A 14,959-nucleotide genomic window follows, 5' to 3' on the forward strand; every position below is an offset into this window, starting at 1 on the left:
CACAGACCCGCTGGCCTCACTCACTCACCAAGCACATGCTTCCATTTCACTCACCAACTCTTTTCAACACACACACACCACTGAACTCTGCCATCCTTCTAACTACATCCCCTAACTAACTCGTGCTCCCACGTCGTCCCTTACACTATAGCACGTTCCTTTTAACACTACGTAGCTAAACTACGTCAACTCTACACATCCACCAGTCTGTCACTGTCTTCTAACTCAAAAATTCATTTTATTTCCCAACCTAAAGCTCACTAAATCCCTCTACCTAATCCATTCCACGGACTCCATGAGGACTTACCCCTGCCCCATGAAGTCGGTCTAGCTAAGCTAACCCTTCCCCCTAACTAGTTTTCATCCTGTGCCCAGGTCAAGGGGGTCTTCCACCCCTTGCCCAGGAATCCTGTGTACCCGAAAGTGAGGCTTGTTCTTTTTTTTTTTTTTTTTCTTTACATGCGCAGCGCCAGCGCGGCAACTCAGAGCTCGCGCACTTTGCACCTGCCCGTGACGTCATGCAGCTGCACGTGTTCCTCGTCCCTCCTTGGACGGGACCATCCGGCAGAGATACCCCTCCTGCCGGATTCCAACCCCACGTGCAGCCATGACGTCACCGTGCGCATAAAAAAAAACAAGCCCCACGTCTCGAGGGGTTCCCCACGCGAACACATGTGCTTTGCCCGTTGGAGCTTAACACACACACACACACACACACACACACACACACACACACACACACACACACACACACACACACACACACACACACACACACACACACACACACACACACACACACACACGATCGCGTGGAGAACCCGTCCGGTCCAAATCCGTTTACCTGCCTAAACTTTGTCCGTCCGCGGGATCGGCAAATCCACCGCGTGCGTTTCCGGACCGGGACTTCACTCTCGCAAGCGAGCACGTGGCGGTCTCGTGCGTTGCACAGCACGAACCGCGTGCTCACTGCTGGGTGAACCCGGCACGGTCCTCGAAACAACTACAGCCGCTACTCGGCTTTCTCTCTGTCGCCGTCGCCGTCTCCATTCCACACACGCATACCTGCGTGTTACGACGCACACAGTCCACTCCATCACATTCACACCGGGAGACGCGGCTGCGTGCTCCCGCATGCCAACCGACATCTCCCTCTCATACCGCTCTCTCACACACACGGTCTCCCTGGCACACAGCGACCTTGCACACGGCCGTTCACTCACGCGTGCCTCACTACTCACACAAACCATACTACTCACACGTGGTGCTCCATTCACTCGCGCGGGGGCACTCACCCGCGGTGCCTCACCCTCACCCTCACTATCCTCCACTACCTCCGTGTGTGTGTGTGCGTCACTTACCCCGTCCTCACCGTGCAGTCTCTCCTCTATCGTTCCCTTCCCGGCTACCGTCACTGCCAACTCTTCACCCTTTACCTCCCTTGTCTCCACTATTATTTCCGTTGTCACGGCCTTCATGCCCGCCTGCAGGCATCGGCCCATGTTCTGCGTCTCACCCCGGAACTTTTTCATTTCCTCCCTCATGTTTGTTTCCATTCCGTTCATTTGTTTGTTCATTTCGTTTTTCATTTCATTTGTATTTGTATCCATCTTTTCGTTCATGCCTTTCATTTCGTTTGTATTTGTATCCATCGTCGTTTTCACTTCATTCATTTGCTTGTTCATGTCTTTCATTTCGTTTTTATTTGTATCCATCTTTTCGTTTATTTGTTTGTTCATGTCTTTCATTTCGTTTTTTATTTCATTTGTCATTGCCGCCAGCATGGCGCATAGCTGGGCCACGTCGGGTGCGCTTGAGTGAGCCGTTTCGGCAGGGGTTGGGGAAGGGTCTTGGTGGAGAGGGGGGGGAGGTGTCATACACCGCGGCCGCTGCCGCACCCACCTCGGGCCCTGGGTTCAGTTGGGCGAGTCCGTGTTCCTGCACAATCAACATTTCCTGCTCGGGGATTCCATCCTGGACCATGGATCCCACACATTCTACATCCATTTCTAATACCCCCGGCTCCCGCTCGCCTTGAGACGCCATCTTGCTTCTCGTGAAGGGTTAATTTGCTCGCTCGTAATTTGGAGGGAATCGGGGGTCGCTTCTCTCACCCCTGGACCGATTCCCGTGAATTTCGCTGGAGACAGGAGAGCCCGTTGTCCTGTTCTCCGATACCAGTGCCGCGAGGAGGGCGATGAATTTGTATCGCACGACCTGACACCAGTGTTGCGGATTTCGCGCCCGCCGGCGTGCTGACGGCCACGTAACTCGAATCGCGGCACGTCGCCCACCGGACGGACAATCCAGTCATGACCCTCTCGGACTAACGCCGGGAACCAGTCACGGGTGGACCTTTCGGTCTCACCGCGATCGAGCCAATCAGCCCCCGCGTGGGATAGGGTTGCTCGCCAAATTCGACCTCCCTAAGTACCCACGCGGAGGGTAGACCGGGCGATCGCACCTCGCCGCAGGTCGACTTCGGACACGGGCCACTTAAGCGACCCGTTCCGTACTATCAGAATAACCGAGCGGTGTTATCGTCGACCTCGACGGTTCGATTAATTATCGGGCGTATTCAGCCCACTACCAACCCTTTACGTGAAGCAAGATGAGGATTCAATGGGAGAAATGACGAAGCGAAGCGGGAAACAGTTCAACACAAAAGCACATTTATTCGCGGCACACGGGAAGCACACATATACAATTCCACCAAAAGCACACAGAAAAGACACAATTCCATTTACACAAAAAGCAAATATAAAAGCGAAGACAATGCAGAGCTAATACCGACTACCGAGCACACGGCAACACTTATACAATTCTACCTCACAGACGGCGCCGACAACACATACCCAAAACCAAGGAAAAGAATACCCCCAAGAATGAGGCGGGCCTGAGGCCGAGACCGGGTCGCGCCTACCCGTCTGGTGATGAGACGCGGAGCGGCGATGGCGCCCCAACCCCGCGGGCCTCGCGGACGGTGTCTGGTAGGGGGTGGGAAAGGGGCCCCCTTGGTCGCACTATCTCAGCGCGGGGGGAAACAGGAGGGGGTTGCTGATGCTCGGGGTATAGAGGATCTTTATTATCCCTGGTGTGCGTCTCCACCTCGGCCAGGTCGCGCTGTCGGCCTCCCTCGGGTGCAGCTCCCTGCACGACGCGAGCACCCCCTCGCCTGGTGTCGCCGCCTTTCCACAGCTCGTCCCCTCCGTTCCGACTCCAACGCACACGACGAGCAGCTCCACCGCCCGCGAAGTCTTGACCCTCTGCTTCCGACTCTCCTACTCTCCCCCTCTCCGCCTCTGGACTCTCCGACTCTCCACTCTGGACTCTCCGACTCTCCACTCTGGACTCTTCTTTGGACTCTCCTCTCTCCTGACTGACGAACACGGTCCTTTTATCCCCCCCCCCCGTAGCTTCGCCTTTGACCCCCTCCCTTTGACCTTTCACCTCGCTCCCCATTGGCCCGAGAAAAAGTGGGCGTGAAGGCTTTTTGATCCACAAATTTGCATATATCGATCGTCCTGGAGGCGGGGCCAAATCGCCCCTCGCTCACCGATTGGACGGCAAAAAGTGGGCGTGTGTCGTTTTTGATCCGTTTTTGAAGCACAAAATCCGTGATTTTGTACACGCTGTTCGACGCGCGCCCTGCACGAGTCCAACACCGGTACCCACAGCGGGGCAAGAACGGTGGCGATGCTACGGTTGCGAGGTGTGACGTGAAGGTCGTGGCGGTTGTGGTGAAGCGGCGTTGTGGTTGGTGGTTGATGTTGTGGTTGTGGTGGTAATCATGGCGGTTGGTCCAAAATAAAGATAGTAAAAGAAAAACGGCTATCCTGAAGAGTCGCAGCTCGCATAAATGACATGTATTCCCACTAGACAACGGGTTTGGGCCTAACTACACATGCACTTACCGAGATACCTCACCTAAGGGACCTGAATGGTGGTTTGCGAATTTGGTAACCACAACAATATATACAAAATAAATGGCAGTCATTCTGTCTGTTTGTCTGTCTGTCTGTAACCAATAAGCTCCTAGACCAGTGAACCAATCTCGATGAACCTTTACACACATATAGACCTAACATTCAGCTCCAGGATGCGCTAAGTGGCTTTCCATAAAAATGAATATATATATATATATATATATATATATATATATATATATATATATATACATTAAAAAAAAATTCCCATTAAAAAAATTAAAAATGGCTTTGGAATAGTGCGCCGGCGTATTAATCATAACAAAAGGCTTCATGGTTAAAAACGCTCGGGTTTTTTGAAATCCAAAATGTTCGTATTTGTTGACTTTTTAAACATACACATTCTCCTCCTGTTATTTGAATTCTCGAACTCCACGTGCACGGCAACAGCTAACTGCTGATCGATCTGCTCATGAAAGAGCCAGGCAAGTGGAGTCAGCTGCGGGGGGGGGGGTGGAAGAGAGATAGAGATAGAGATAGAGATAGAGAGAGAGAGAGAGAGATAGAGAGATAGAGAGAGAGAGATAGAGAGATAGAGAGAGATAGAGAGAGATAGAGGGAGAGAGAGAGAGAGAGAGAGAGAGAGAGAGATATATATCGAGAGAGAGAGAGATAGAGAGATAGAGAGATAGAGAGATAGAGAGATAGAGAGATAGAGAGATAGAGAGAGAGAGAGAGAGATTAGAGAGAGATAGATAGATAGATAGATAGATAGAGAGATAGAGAGATAGAGAGAGAGAGAGAGAGAGAAAGAGAGATAGAGAGAAAGAGAGATAGAGAGAAAGAGAGATAGAGAGAAAGAGAGAAAGAGAGAGAGAGAGCGATAGATAGAGAGAAAGAGAGATAGAGAGAAAGAGAGATAGAGAGAAAGAGAGATAGATAGAGAGAGAGCGATAGATAGATAGAGAGATAGAGAGATAGAGATAGATAGAAAGATAGAGAGAGAGAGAGAGAGAGAGAGAGAGAGAGAGAGAGAGAGAGAGAGAGAGAGAGAGAGAGAGAGAGAGAGAGAGAGGTCTTACTGCTGATATATCTGCTCATGAACGAGCCAGGCAAACAGGGTCGGCTGCAGAGAGAGAGAGAGAGCGTCAGGCGAGAGAAGCACAAAACTCACATTCCAGCTTTCTCGGTCTGGGTTTTGGCAGGACATCAAGGACAGTTGCCACTGCTGCTAGAAACATTGAGTGGCTCAAGGCCGCCTTCAACTATGACCTCTCTGAGGATTACGGCAGCATAAAGCCTTCCTTCCATAAATCTCAGGAATAAAAGAAGCCTTCCTAATTTTCTCCATACAACTAATGCCTCATTCTAACTAGTGTGAGGAAAATAGGGCAAATTCCCCGGGTATACCGGGTACTTCAGCTAGTATATATATATATATATATATATATATATATATATATATATATATATATATATATATATATATATATATATATATATATATTTACGGATCTGGAAACCATTTGCATTCAAACATACAGATGTCCCAAAAGTCAGTTATCCCATTAAGTATATGTGAGACAGGTCCATTCCTTTTGTCTCGTGGGAGAATCAAAGGCGTGCGTTACGATTTATTTTTAGGTAGGTTATTGAATCTTTACATCTAATGACCATCCCACAAACAAACCAACAACCCGCTACTGAACAAGCGCTTCACTCGCCTAACCGGCGACTTGCTGTCGGAGACAGAATCTCTGGCAGTTCCTTCTCGACTTCCAAACTTTTGTAACTTCTTTTTGACGAGTATAGGCACGTGTGGAGTGGGGTCGGGATTTTCCCCGGCATGGCCGAAACCCCGCTCAGAAAGGGCGGACCCATGGGAGCCCCGTCCAACCAGGGCAGATGGTGACGTCTGTTCCCACCGAGCCCCCGTCCCGTCCGGGGAGGTCCATAAAAGTTACGACGCCTTCCTCAGCAGAGAGTTGGTTGGTCCTTGGCTGAGAGGTTTGAGTGCTGATGAGGGTTGGTTGGTTGTTGCAGCAGAGAGTTCGTTGGTTCTGAAGAAGTTTGTTGGTCCTTGGCTGGGAGGTTTGAGTGCTGAGAGAGTTCTGAGTTCTGAAGAGGTTCGTTGGTTGTTGCATCGGAGAGTTCTGCGTGGGGCGTTCGTTGGAGCTTTGCTGGGTCTTGTCTGTGACCCTGATTCCCGCCCTGGGACTCCGACCACTCGACTCGAGTTCCTCCGTGGACACGAGCCCCACGCGTGTGACGGTGGGCCGAGCTGCACGACTATTGTCGGATGCCGCACCGTGGAGCACTCCCTCCCTTCAACGTGCAGTTACCCACATAAACTGCGACCTCCAGCTTGTCTCTCCCTCTCTGGCTGCGAGGATCTTTCAAAAAACCGTCTGAGTGTGCGTCTGATGTGTGTGGGCCCGTCTTGTAAGTAGAAACTGTTTAAGTGCTTGAATCCTTGTAAATCTTGCTTGCATATTCTGCGATAAGTCTTGCCCTGTGTCTTTTCTTTATTTGTAAATAAAACAATTGTAGAAATGCCCCCAGTTCGTTTCCGTCCTTTCTTGCATTCGTCCAGCATGGTTCGGATCTGAGTTTTAGCCGGGTTTTTATACCCGATAATCCGTTCATCCCAGCAGGCACGGCTTTGGCAGTTTCCGCTCGGCTGCACCCGAACCAGAGTAGGTAGTCGGTAGTTGGTAGTCGGGGGGGGGGGGAGAGTGGAGAGGGAACATAAGGGTTTTAATGGCACGGTGAGAAATGAGCGTTCAGCAATTTGTACAGCATTTAGAACAGAGAAAGAGAAAAGAGACACAGAGAAAACTTAACAAGCGCCTTACCGACCACTAACACAGTACATGGGCCCAGCATTCACAACCGCCATTCAACGCTAAGGAAGATAAATGGGAAGAAAGACTGTGAGGCAGCGAAGGTGTGTGGAGAAGAGTGACGTGTGTGCGTGCGTGTGCACGTGTGTGTTTGAAAAGGGAAACTGAGAAAGGTGCAACAGAAAAAATGTGTGAGGGGACAGCCTACGTGTGAGATCCTACCAGATGTGTCTGCAGTCGGTGGATCTTGGTTTCGGTCCTATTAATCGTCTTGGCTCCGCCCGCCCCTCGCGGCCTCGGCTCCTCGCTCGTGATGACGGTTCATGAAGTAAAAACCAAAGGGGTGAAAGTGTTAAGAACCAGCAGCACGGGAAACAGTGTCCTCAGGGAAACAGTGTCCTCAGGGAAACAGTGTCCTCAGGGAAACAGTGTCCGGCGCCCCTTGACGTCGTGCCTCAGGGTGCCCGCAAACGACCGTTGAAAGAGTCAAGCAAATAAAATGACGTGGAAAGGGCCCGAAGACACAAACGACTCTTGAAAGACAGGTGTAAATGACCATTGCAAAAGACAGCCTCCAATGACGGTTGAAAGGAGCCACTCGCGAATGCTCCGGGTTTCGCGATTTTGGAAGGCCGGCCTGGAAGCTTCGAGAATGTGCACGTCATTGGGCGGGCCTGCGCGAGCATTGGCGTTCCTCCTCCCTGGCCCCGCCCATTCGAGTTTCTGCAGCGAGTCCTCTTCTGGCTGTCGTCAGAGTCGGACCCCGCTTTACCACAGCTTCAGGGCGAGTGAGCATTCGGCTGGTTTGAGGCTCACAAGAACGATTACGGGAAAACGACTGGAGCCGATTTCTCTCAGGTTAATGCTGACCAAACATCGCCCAGGTGCCTGATAGCCATCACCAAGGATTACAATGGGGTTAATGGTTGAAAATTAAAAAATAAAACACTTTTATGAGGTAAATCAGACCGTTTTTGCCTGCATTTTGGTTTATTGTATAAAATGTGTAATTTTGCTTTGTCCGAGCTAAAATACACACTTTTTGATGAAAAGCACACAATGGTGATTTGGAACCAAAAACCAGGTTCAGAACAAGCTTATAGTGACAAAAACTGCTCGAATCAGGAAAACAAGACCGTTTTTGCATGATTAAAAGGTGTCTTGCGGTAAAACTTGTTTTGCTCACGACAAACTGAAACAAGTCTGGAGACGGCGACGGTTCACGAGCGATGTACGCGGTTCGCCTTTTTTAATTTTAACCTCCGCCATCGAAGATCCGAGGTTACTGTTTTTACCCCTTTCTGTTTGTTTGTTTGTGAACAGTATTACGGAAAAACTCCTCGACGGATTTCGACGAAACTTGGTGGGGGGGGTTATGTATGGTCCAAGGATCATGCCATTAGATTTTGGACTTCGTCCCCCCCCCCAAAAAAAAAATTGTGAGAGAAAAAAAAAGGTTTTTTTGCATTTCTGTATGTTTTCAGTGATTTCCAACTCCCCCCCCCCAAAAAAAAAAATTTTTGCAACTTTTTTTTTTCAACAAAATTTCGATTTCTTTTTTTGCATTTCTACATGTTTTAAGTGATTTCCAATCCCCGCCCCCCAAAAAAAAATCGTTGAGAAAAGAACTATAACTGTCAGCACTGTTGACATATTTAATGAACAAGATATAAGGTTCACTTGAGTGACCCAGCAGTATTGGCAGCGGAGGTTTTGCACTCTCCCGAGTGCTCCCCCTCTAGTTCGACCTTGTTTTTATTCACACGGGAACATTTTTTGACCTTTTTTTTGACTTGCGACGGGCAAACTGGCGGGAATCGGGAAAAACGTAAATGATGAAAGTTGTAGTACTCGAAGAGCACTACTTGCATACCAACTTTCATTCGAAACAGTTGAAAACCCTAGGAGCTCGATGCCCAATTTATTGATTTTTTTTGACATTTTCTAAGTTCGTGACCTTGTGACCTTGACCTTGGGACGAAAATGAAAAATCGAGCTCCGTAGGGCTATGCAGGTGCCATTGGGCTAACCAAATACCAAAACCCCTGCCAGATTCGACAAACCCCCTTAGAGAAGATGTAACTTGAAATCGGCTACCCCATAAAAACATGTTTTTTGGGCGTGGCTCCACCCATTCTCAGGAAAACAACTAGATCATGATATAAACCTCCCACCAAAATTTTATCAAGATCGGATCAAAACCCACGGAGCTATGCTCGGGACAGACAGACACACATAACGAATCTTGTGGTCACTGACTCGTGAACTAATACACACTGATGAAAAACATGCCACATTGCTGTTGTTGGGGGTCGATTTTTTGAAATGGGCATCCATTGGTAAGACAAATGCCAGACATGGGACAGACACGGCTCACACCCACATTGGTCACTTGACTCCATCCACCATGGCACAAGATTATATTTTTTAAAAGTGATTTAAATGTGTGTTTACCAACCAGCCCGTTACATGATTTTTTTTAAAGACAATTCACTCGCGCTTAATACTTCAAATGATGACGTACAGGTTTTATGAACAAAAGGTTTATTACAACAAAGAGAGCGGGACACACACTCACTCACACGACCAAACGGATGTTACAGATATGAAGAGTAAATCCCCTGTTCGGAATCATGATGAATCTTATTAATTCACATGAGAGACACGGGACAGACACGGCTCTAATCTTATTAATTCACATGGGAACATGGGACAGACACGGCTCTAATCTTATTAATTCACATGGGAACATGGGACAGACACGGCTCTAATCTTATTAATTCACATGGGAACATGGGACAGACACGGCTCTAATATTATTAATTCACATGGGACAGACACGGCTCTAATATTAATTCACATGGGACAGACACGGCTCTAATCTTATCAATTCACACAGGAACATGGGACAGACACAGCTCTGTTTAACCATTCATTCACATGGGAACATGGGACAGACAAGGCTCCAATCTTATTAATTCACATGGGAACATGGGACAGACATGGCTCTATCTAATCTTATTCATTCACATAGGAACACAAGACAGACACAGCTGTATTTAATCATTCACATGGGAGCATAAGCAGACACGGCTCTATCTAATCTTATTCATTCACATAGGAACACAAGACAGACACAGCTGTATTTAATCATTCACATGGGAACATGGGACAGACACGGCTATATCCAATCTTATTCATTCACATGGGAACAAGACAGACACAGCTGTATTTAATCATTCACATGGGAACATGGGACAGACACGGCTCTATCTAATCTTATTCATTCACATAGGAACACAAGACAGACACAGCTGTATTTAATCATTCACATGGGAACATGGGACAGACACGGCTATATCCAATCTTATTCATTCACATGGGAACAAGACAGACACAGCTGTATTTAATCATTCACATGGGAACATGGGACAGACACGGCTCTATCTAATCTTATTCATTCACATAGGAACACAAGACAGACACAGCTGTATTTAATCATTCACATGGGAACATGGGGACAGACACGGCTCTATCTAATCTTATTCATTCACATGGGAACACAAGACAGACACAGCTGTATTTAATCATTCATATGGGAACATGGGACAAACAGCACTAGGCTAATGAAACAGAACAGTATGGTTATTCTTGTCTATTTATATATTACGAGCGGAGTACCCGGCATTGCCTGGGGTAAAAAATAGGAATAAGAAAGGGGTAAATTGTGGTGCTTCATATATATCACATTTATATATCACATTTAATCTGGACACATTTCACATTTCTTTGTCGTCAGCGTTCGTCATCAGTGCTCATGAGGCTGTCACGGACGTTGTCGTAGTTATCAGCAAGCAAGTTCTTTTGCTCCCGGCGGATAAAGCCCAATCGCTTTGTCTCGATATTGCAGTAGACATCGACCAGAAACTGACGAAAGAATCGGTGCATCTGCAGTCTGTGGTTGCCCTCTCTCACCATGATGTGGTAGCTGTAGTACTGCAGCTGTGTGAGTTTTCATCCATCCTGTCCAGTAGCAGTCCTAGCCACCAGATGGATGCTGGAGCCATCTGTTCCATATGGGAACACAGATGGGATACTGGAGTACATCAAAAGATGCATGCAGCTCACTGATCCTTTTAAGTGCCCACATCATGAAGTCTGAGGACAATGACTCTGGGTTCTGTTGGCTCATTGTCCATTAGGATGGCGACTTCTGGTGCAGACTGGGCGTTGTAGCGGCGTGTGTGCTCTCCTTGTGGTCGCTTGTTCTCTCTGATGATGATCTGGCGCTCTTCAGAGTTGCCTCCTTCTGCAAGTACATATCTAGCAGTCTAGAGCTCACGGACCAGATGGTTATTCTCGTGAAACCACTTTGTGAACATCTCAAGGATGTGTGGATTGAGGCCGCTGTGGTTCCTGGCAGCCAGCTCCTTGGCGTGTGAGTCCAGGAAGTAGACCTGTAGGAACTTTGGCTGGCCCTCTACAAGCGGGAGCAAGCTGCCAATGTGGTGGAACACTTGACCTTGGATCCGGAAGCTCGGGTTCCAGCCCTGGACTTCAGCTTCCTTGTGCCCGAAGCTCGTCATCGCAAAGCTGCCATTATATGTCCGAATGTTGTCAAGGAAATGCTTGCTGAGGGGACCTTTGCCTGCGAGAAGTTCCTTCAGCAAGGGAGGAAGGGCAGGAGAGGGCTCAAGGACGACCTTGCCATCGCTGCAGCACACACCCTTGGTCTCTCCCTTGAACTTGAAAGCAGAGCAGTGGGTGCAGACTTGGTCCATTTGGCTGATGTCTGCATGAGTTGTTGGGTCAGCCAGGTCATACGTGAATGCCACCTTGTTGGCAGTGTTGTCCTCTTGTGCCCGGGCCAGTGCTCGTGTTTCTGCAGTGCGGTGATACATTGCCTCAAGTCTTGCATCTCACTCTTCCTCAGTCTCATTTGCTCGCTGCTGTTGTTGCCAATGAGCCTGTTCATTGAGCCTGGCTGATCGCTCCTCTTCAGTCTCTTTGTCGCTGCTGCTGTGCCTGTTCATTTAGCCTGACATCTTGCTCCTCTTCAGTCTCCTGTTGTCCCTTAGTGTGTTATCGCTTAGCTGTAGCTGTCTTGGGACCAATGGAGCTCTTCCTTTTTCGGGGAATCGAAAATCAGAAAGTCAAATTTTGATCAGAAACTTTGTAAACGTTCACTGGTCTGTCCATCCACTGGTCTGTCTTTGTCTTATTTTGATCAGGTTGTGAATAAACAAAGTCACGATGCGGAAAATCAATCAATTGTGGCAGAAAAATTGAAACGGCAAAAAAGACATTTTTTTTTCAAGATCTTTTTAAAGATCTAAGGTGTGCTGTCGTACCTGTGAGACGTGCTGATTGTGAATATGCCTTTAGTTTTGCTCTGGGATGCGTAGTTCTCGAGTTATAAGAGGACAAACAAACATACATACACTACTATTTTATATACATCATAATAAGAAATAATAAAATAATATATAAAAAGAAGATGTAATTTCAAGTCACTGACATTTTCTGTTCATTTCTTAATGTTCTTATGACAGTTCATGAAATGCTACATCATCGATGAAACCCCCGTTTGCCTCTGAATTACCGGGAAAAATGCAAATGGCGTCAACAACAATTTGCATTTATTGCCACATCCAATGCAATTAAATGCTGTAATGGCAGCAAGGAGCTCCATTTGAAACTGTTGGTTCGATATACAGGGTGTGTCAATAAAACGTTAGTTTGCGAGTTCGTGAGTCAGTCGTGCAAAGTCCAAAGAAATCACATCGACAAAGATCGGCTGAACTGGGTCTCACTCCCAGCAGTATCAGAAGAATAATGAAACAACATTTAAACCTTTATCCTTACCACATCACAACAGCTCATAAATTGACCGATGGGGATAAAGCAGCACGAGTCGCTATGTGTGACATTCTGCAGCAGAAGATGGAGGAAAACCCAAAATGGATTCGCGATGTGTGGTTTAGTGACGAGGCACGCTTTCACGTCAATGGTGGTGTCAATTCACACAACAACGTTTTCTGGGGAAGTCAACGTCCAGATGAGGTTGAAGAGAAGTCGCTTTAGGGTCGGAAAGTCACTGCTTTTGTGGCTGCCAGCTCGAGAGGTGTGTTTGGGCCGTATTGATTTGAAGACCCTCTACTCCGTCGTCCGTGCCTTCTAGAGTGAGGTTCAGATAAGGAGCCGTTTTTAATGCTGCGTTTATGATTTTAAACCCTACAAGACCCTTATATACTTTCTCAAGGCCTCTGTTTGTCAGTGATTGATCAGTTTTCTTTGAAATAATGCTCATAAGCTATAACCATACCTTGTTAAGATTACATATATACTCGATGTTACCTTCCATAGTTAGATTGCTGAGGATTCACTACAGTCTGTTTCCACGCACATGTGTATTGCCTTTGTTTCATTATTCAATAAACAACCCTCCTTGAATTATAAAGTCTTTTCTGTTTCAAGGTGTTCAAAATTTACACGACAGGAGCCTCGTGGTTGCAGCAGGTTGATCAGCATCTCAAGGGCCAGGCATCTGCCTGGAGGATGGCCAGACGGAGGCCCCTGGAGTACCGGCAGAAAATGGACGCATCGGTGTGCTGCTATGGCACATGCTCCCATACCTGACCTGACACCAACACCATCATAATCACCACTATAGTCACTAATACAGTACATCATGTTTATTCTTCCATATGAGCCACCAAACTCCCCTTTTCCCCATTGGACCATAATTTTAGTATTCACTGTGTTTTCCAGGAATGTAACCACACGATTAGCAACGGTTTACACTTTCCTTTATGCATCGAATAAACAACAATTACAACCACTCTCGAACAGATAAGAGAGGAGGAACCCACATACAGGAAGTTTCTCAAACAGTTGAAAGGGTATATCTAAATAATGTAAATGGAAGTGTTTGGTAAAAGGAGAAAAATAAAATTGAAGAGATTAAGGAAAAGTGAGGTGGGAGGGAAAGGATGGAGAAGGGAAGGTGAAGGAATAAAGGCATACAGAGGGAGGGCAAAGGGGGGGGGGAATGAGGGACAAAATGTAAAGGTGCAGGGAGGAGATAAGACTAAATGTCACCATAGACGTGCACAGGAGGTTTTTGTGAGATTTGATAAACTTCTCAGGGCTCATAAGAAATCATAGATTGTTGCATCATTATGACAATGGATTGCCATATGTGATCGATGATGGCTATTCACACGAAACATGTGAACCACATGATTAATTTGTTTATAGTGGAGGAGTTTCTCCCCAGCCAGCAACCCGACTGGGAAACAAGCAGTCTAATCCATAATGTTAAGGGATATCCAAAAGACTAGAGCACTTAATACTTGCATATCTTGACAAGAATTTGTAATTTGTTCAGAGCCTGCAATAACCCGCCTGTCATTCACAAAGAACACCATGGGGTCTTTACGTCCACAAACTAATGCTGGCAGATGGGACACCCAGTTTAACATCCAACCAAGGGATGGGACTCAAATTGACGAATCACTCACTCTGTTTGCGAAACACCAGGGTGGCACTTCAAAGCTGGGCTGACATTCAAACCCAGCAAGACAGCTCAGAGGGGAGTGTGCATACCTATAGTATAGACAATCCTGCCATCCCAGATTGTTTTGAAGGGGAGGGGAACGAAGGTGCTTGTCTCAGGCATGTTTGGGGTCGTGTGGGGTGCAAATAACAACAAAAAAAATCAGCAACATTGAATATTACCCCATTTATACTTGATTACTTTGCTCTCCAAGCCTGGTGTTGGCTTTAAGGTTAAGGTGGCTGGCCTAAGATTCTAGGGCCTTGAGTTTGAACCCCTATCGGCTGTTGAATTACAACCAGGTGGGGTTGATTCAGCCTGTCATCCTTCTGAGGTTAGTGAAATGAGTACCAGTGTATTGGTCATAGAGCGCACTGCATCAGCAGCACAGCTGTGCCCCCAAACAATGATGCAACCGGCAGCCACAGGATGCACACAATAGTGAGGTAATCTGCGTTACAAACTCATGCATTGAAAAAAATTAATCTGTTGCAAGGTGGATGATTGATTAAATTTTCTTTTACAACTTTTATTTTTAAAGTTAGCTCAAACTCCTGGGAACATATACCTGCAGAAACATTCGGAGACACGAGTCCTCTTACATGAATCACAAGGACATTAATAGGCAATGG

The 14,959-nt window shown here is 47.1% G+C and overlaps 1 protein-coding gene across 5 annotated transcripts in view; it reads right to left on the reverse strand.

Annotated features, from left to right (window-relative positions):
* Positions 1-5,416: 5,416 nt before the first annotated feature.
* Positions 5,417-14,959, reverse strand: part of LOC147028403 (A-kinase anchor protein 6-like) — a 72,243-nt gene continuing 62,700 nt past the window's right edge. For 4 of the 5 annotated variants that reach the window (XM_085878759.1, XM_085878756.1, XM_085878755.1 and 1 more), the window contains one exon: positions 13,450-14,959. This exon is cut by the window's right edge and continues 758 nt beyond it. Coding sequence is in view for 1 of the 5 variants with exons in the window: in XM_085878758.1 (XP_085734884.1) it covers positions 6,569-6,606 (38 nt within the window). In the remaining 4 variants the exon portion in view is untranslated. Of the gene's footprint in view, positions 6,607-13,449 lie in introns of those variants that run through there. The other variant, XM_085878758.1, reaches the window with a different exon arrangement.

The sequence above is a fragment of the Eptatretus burgeri genome, chromosome 4, assembly GCF_056783735.1.
Source record: "Eptatretus burgeri isolate ZD-2024b chromosome 4, Ebu_testis_v1, whole genome shotgun sequence".
Classification (NCBI taxonomy): Eukaryota; Metazoa; Chordata; class Myxini; order Myxiniformes; family Myxinidae; genus Eptatretus; species Eptatretus burgeri.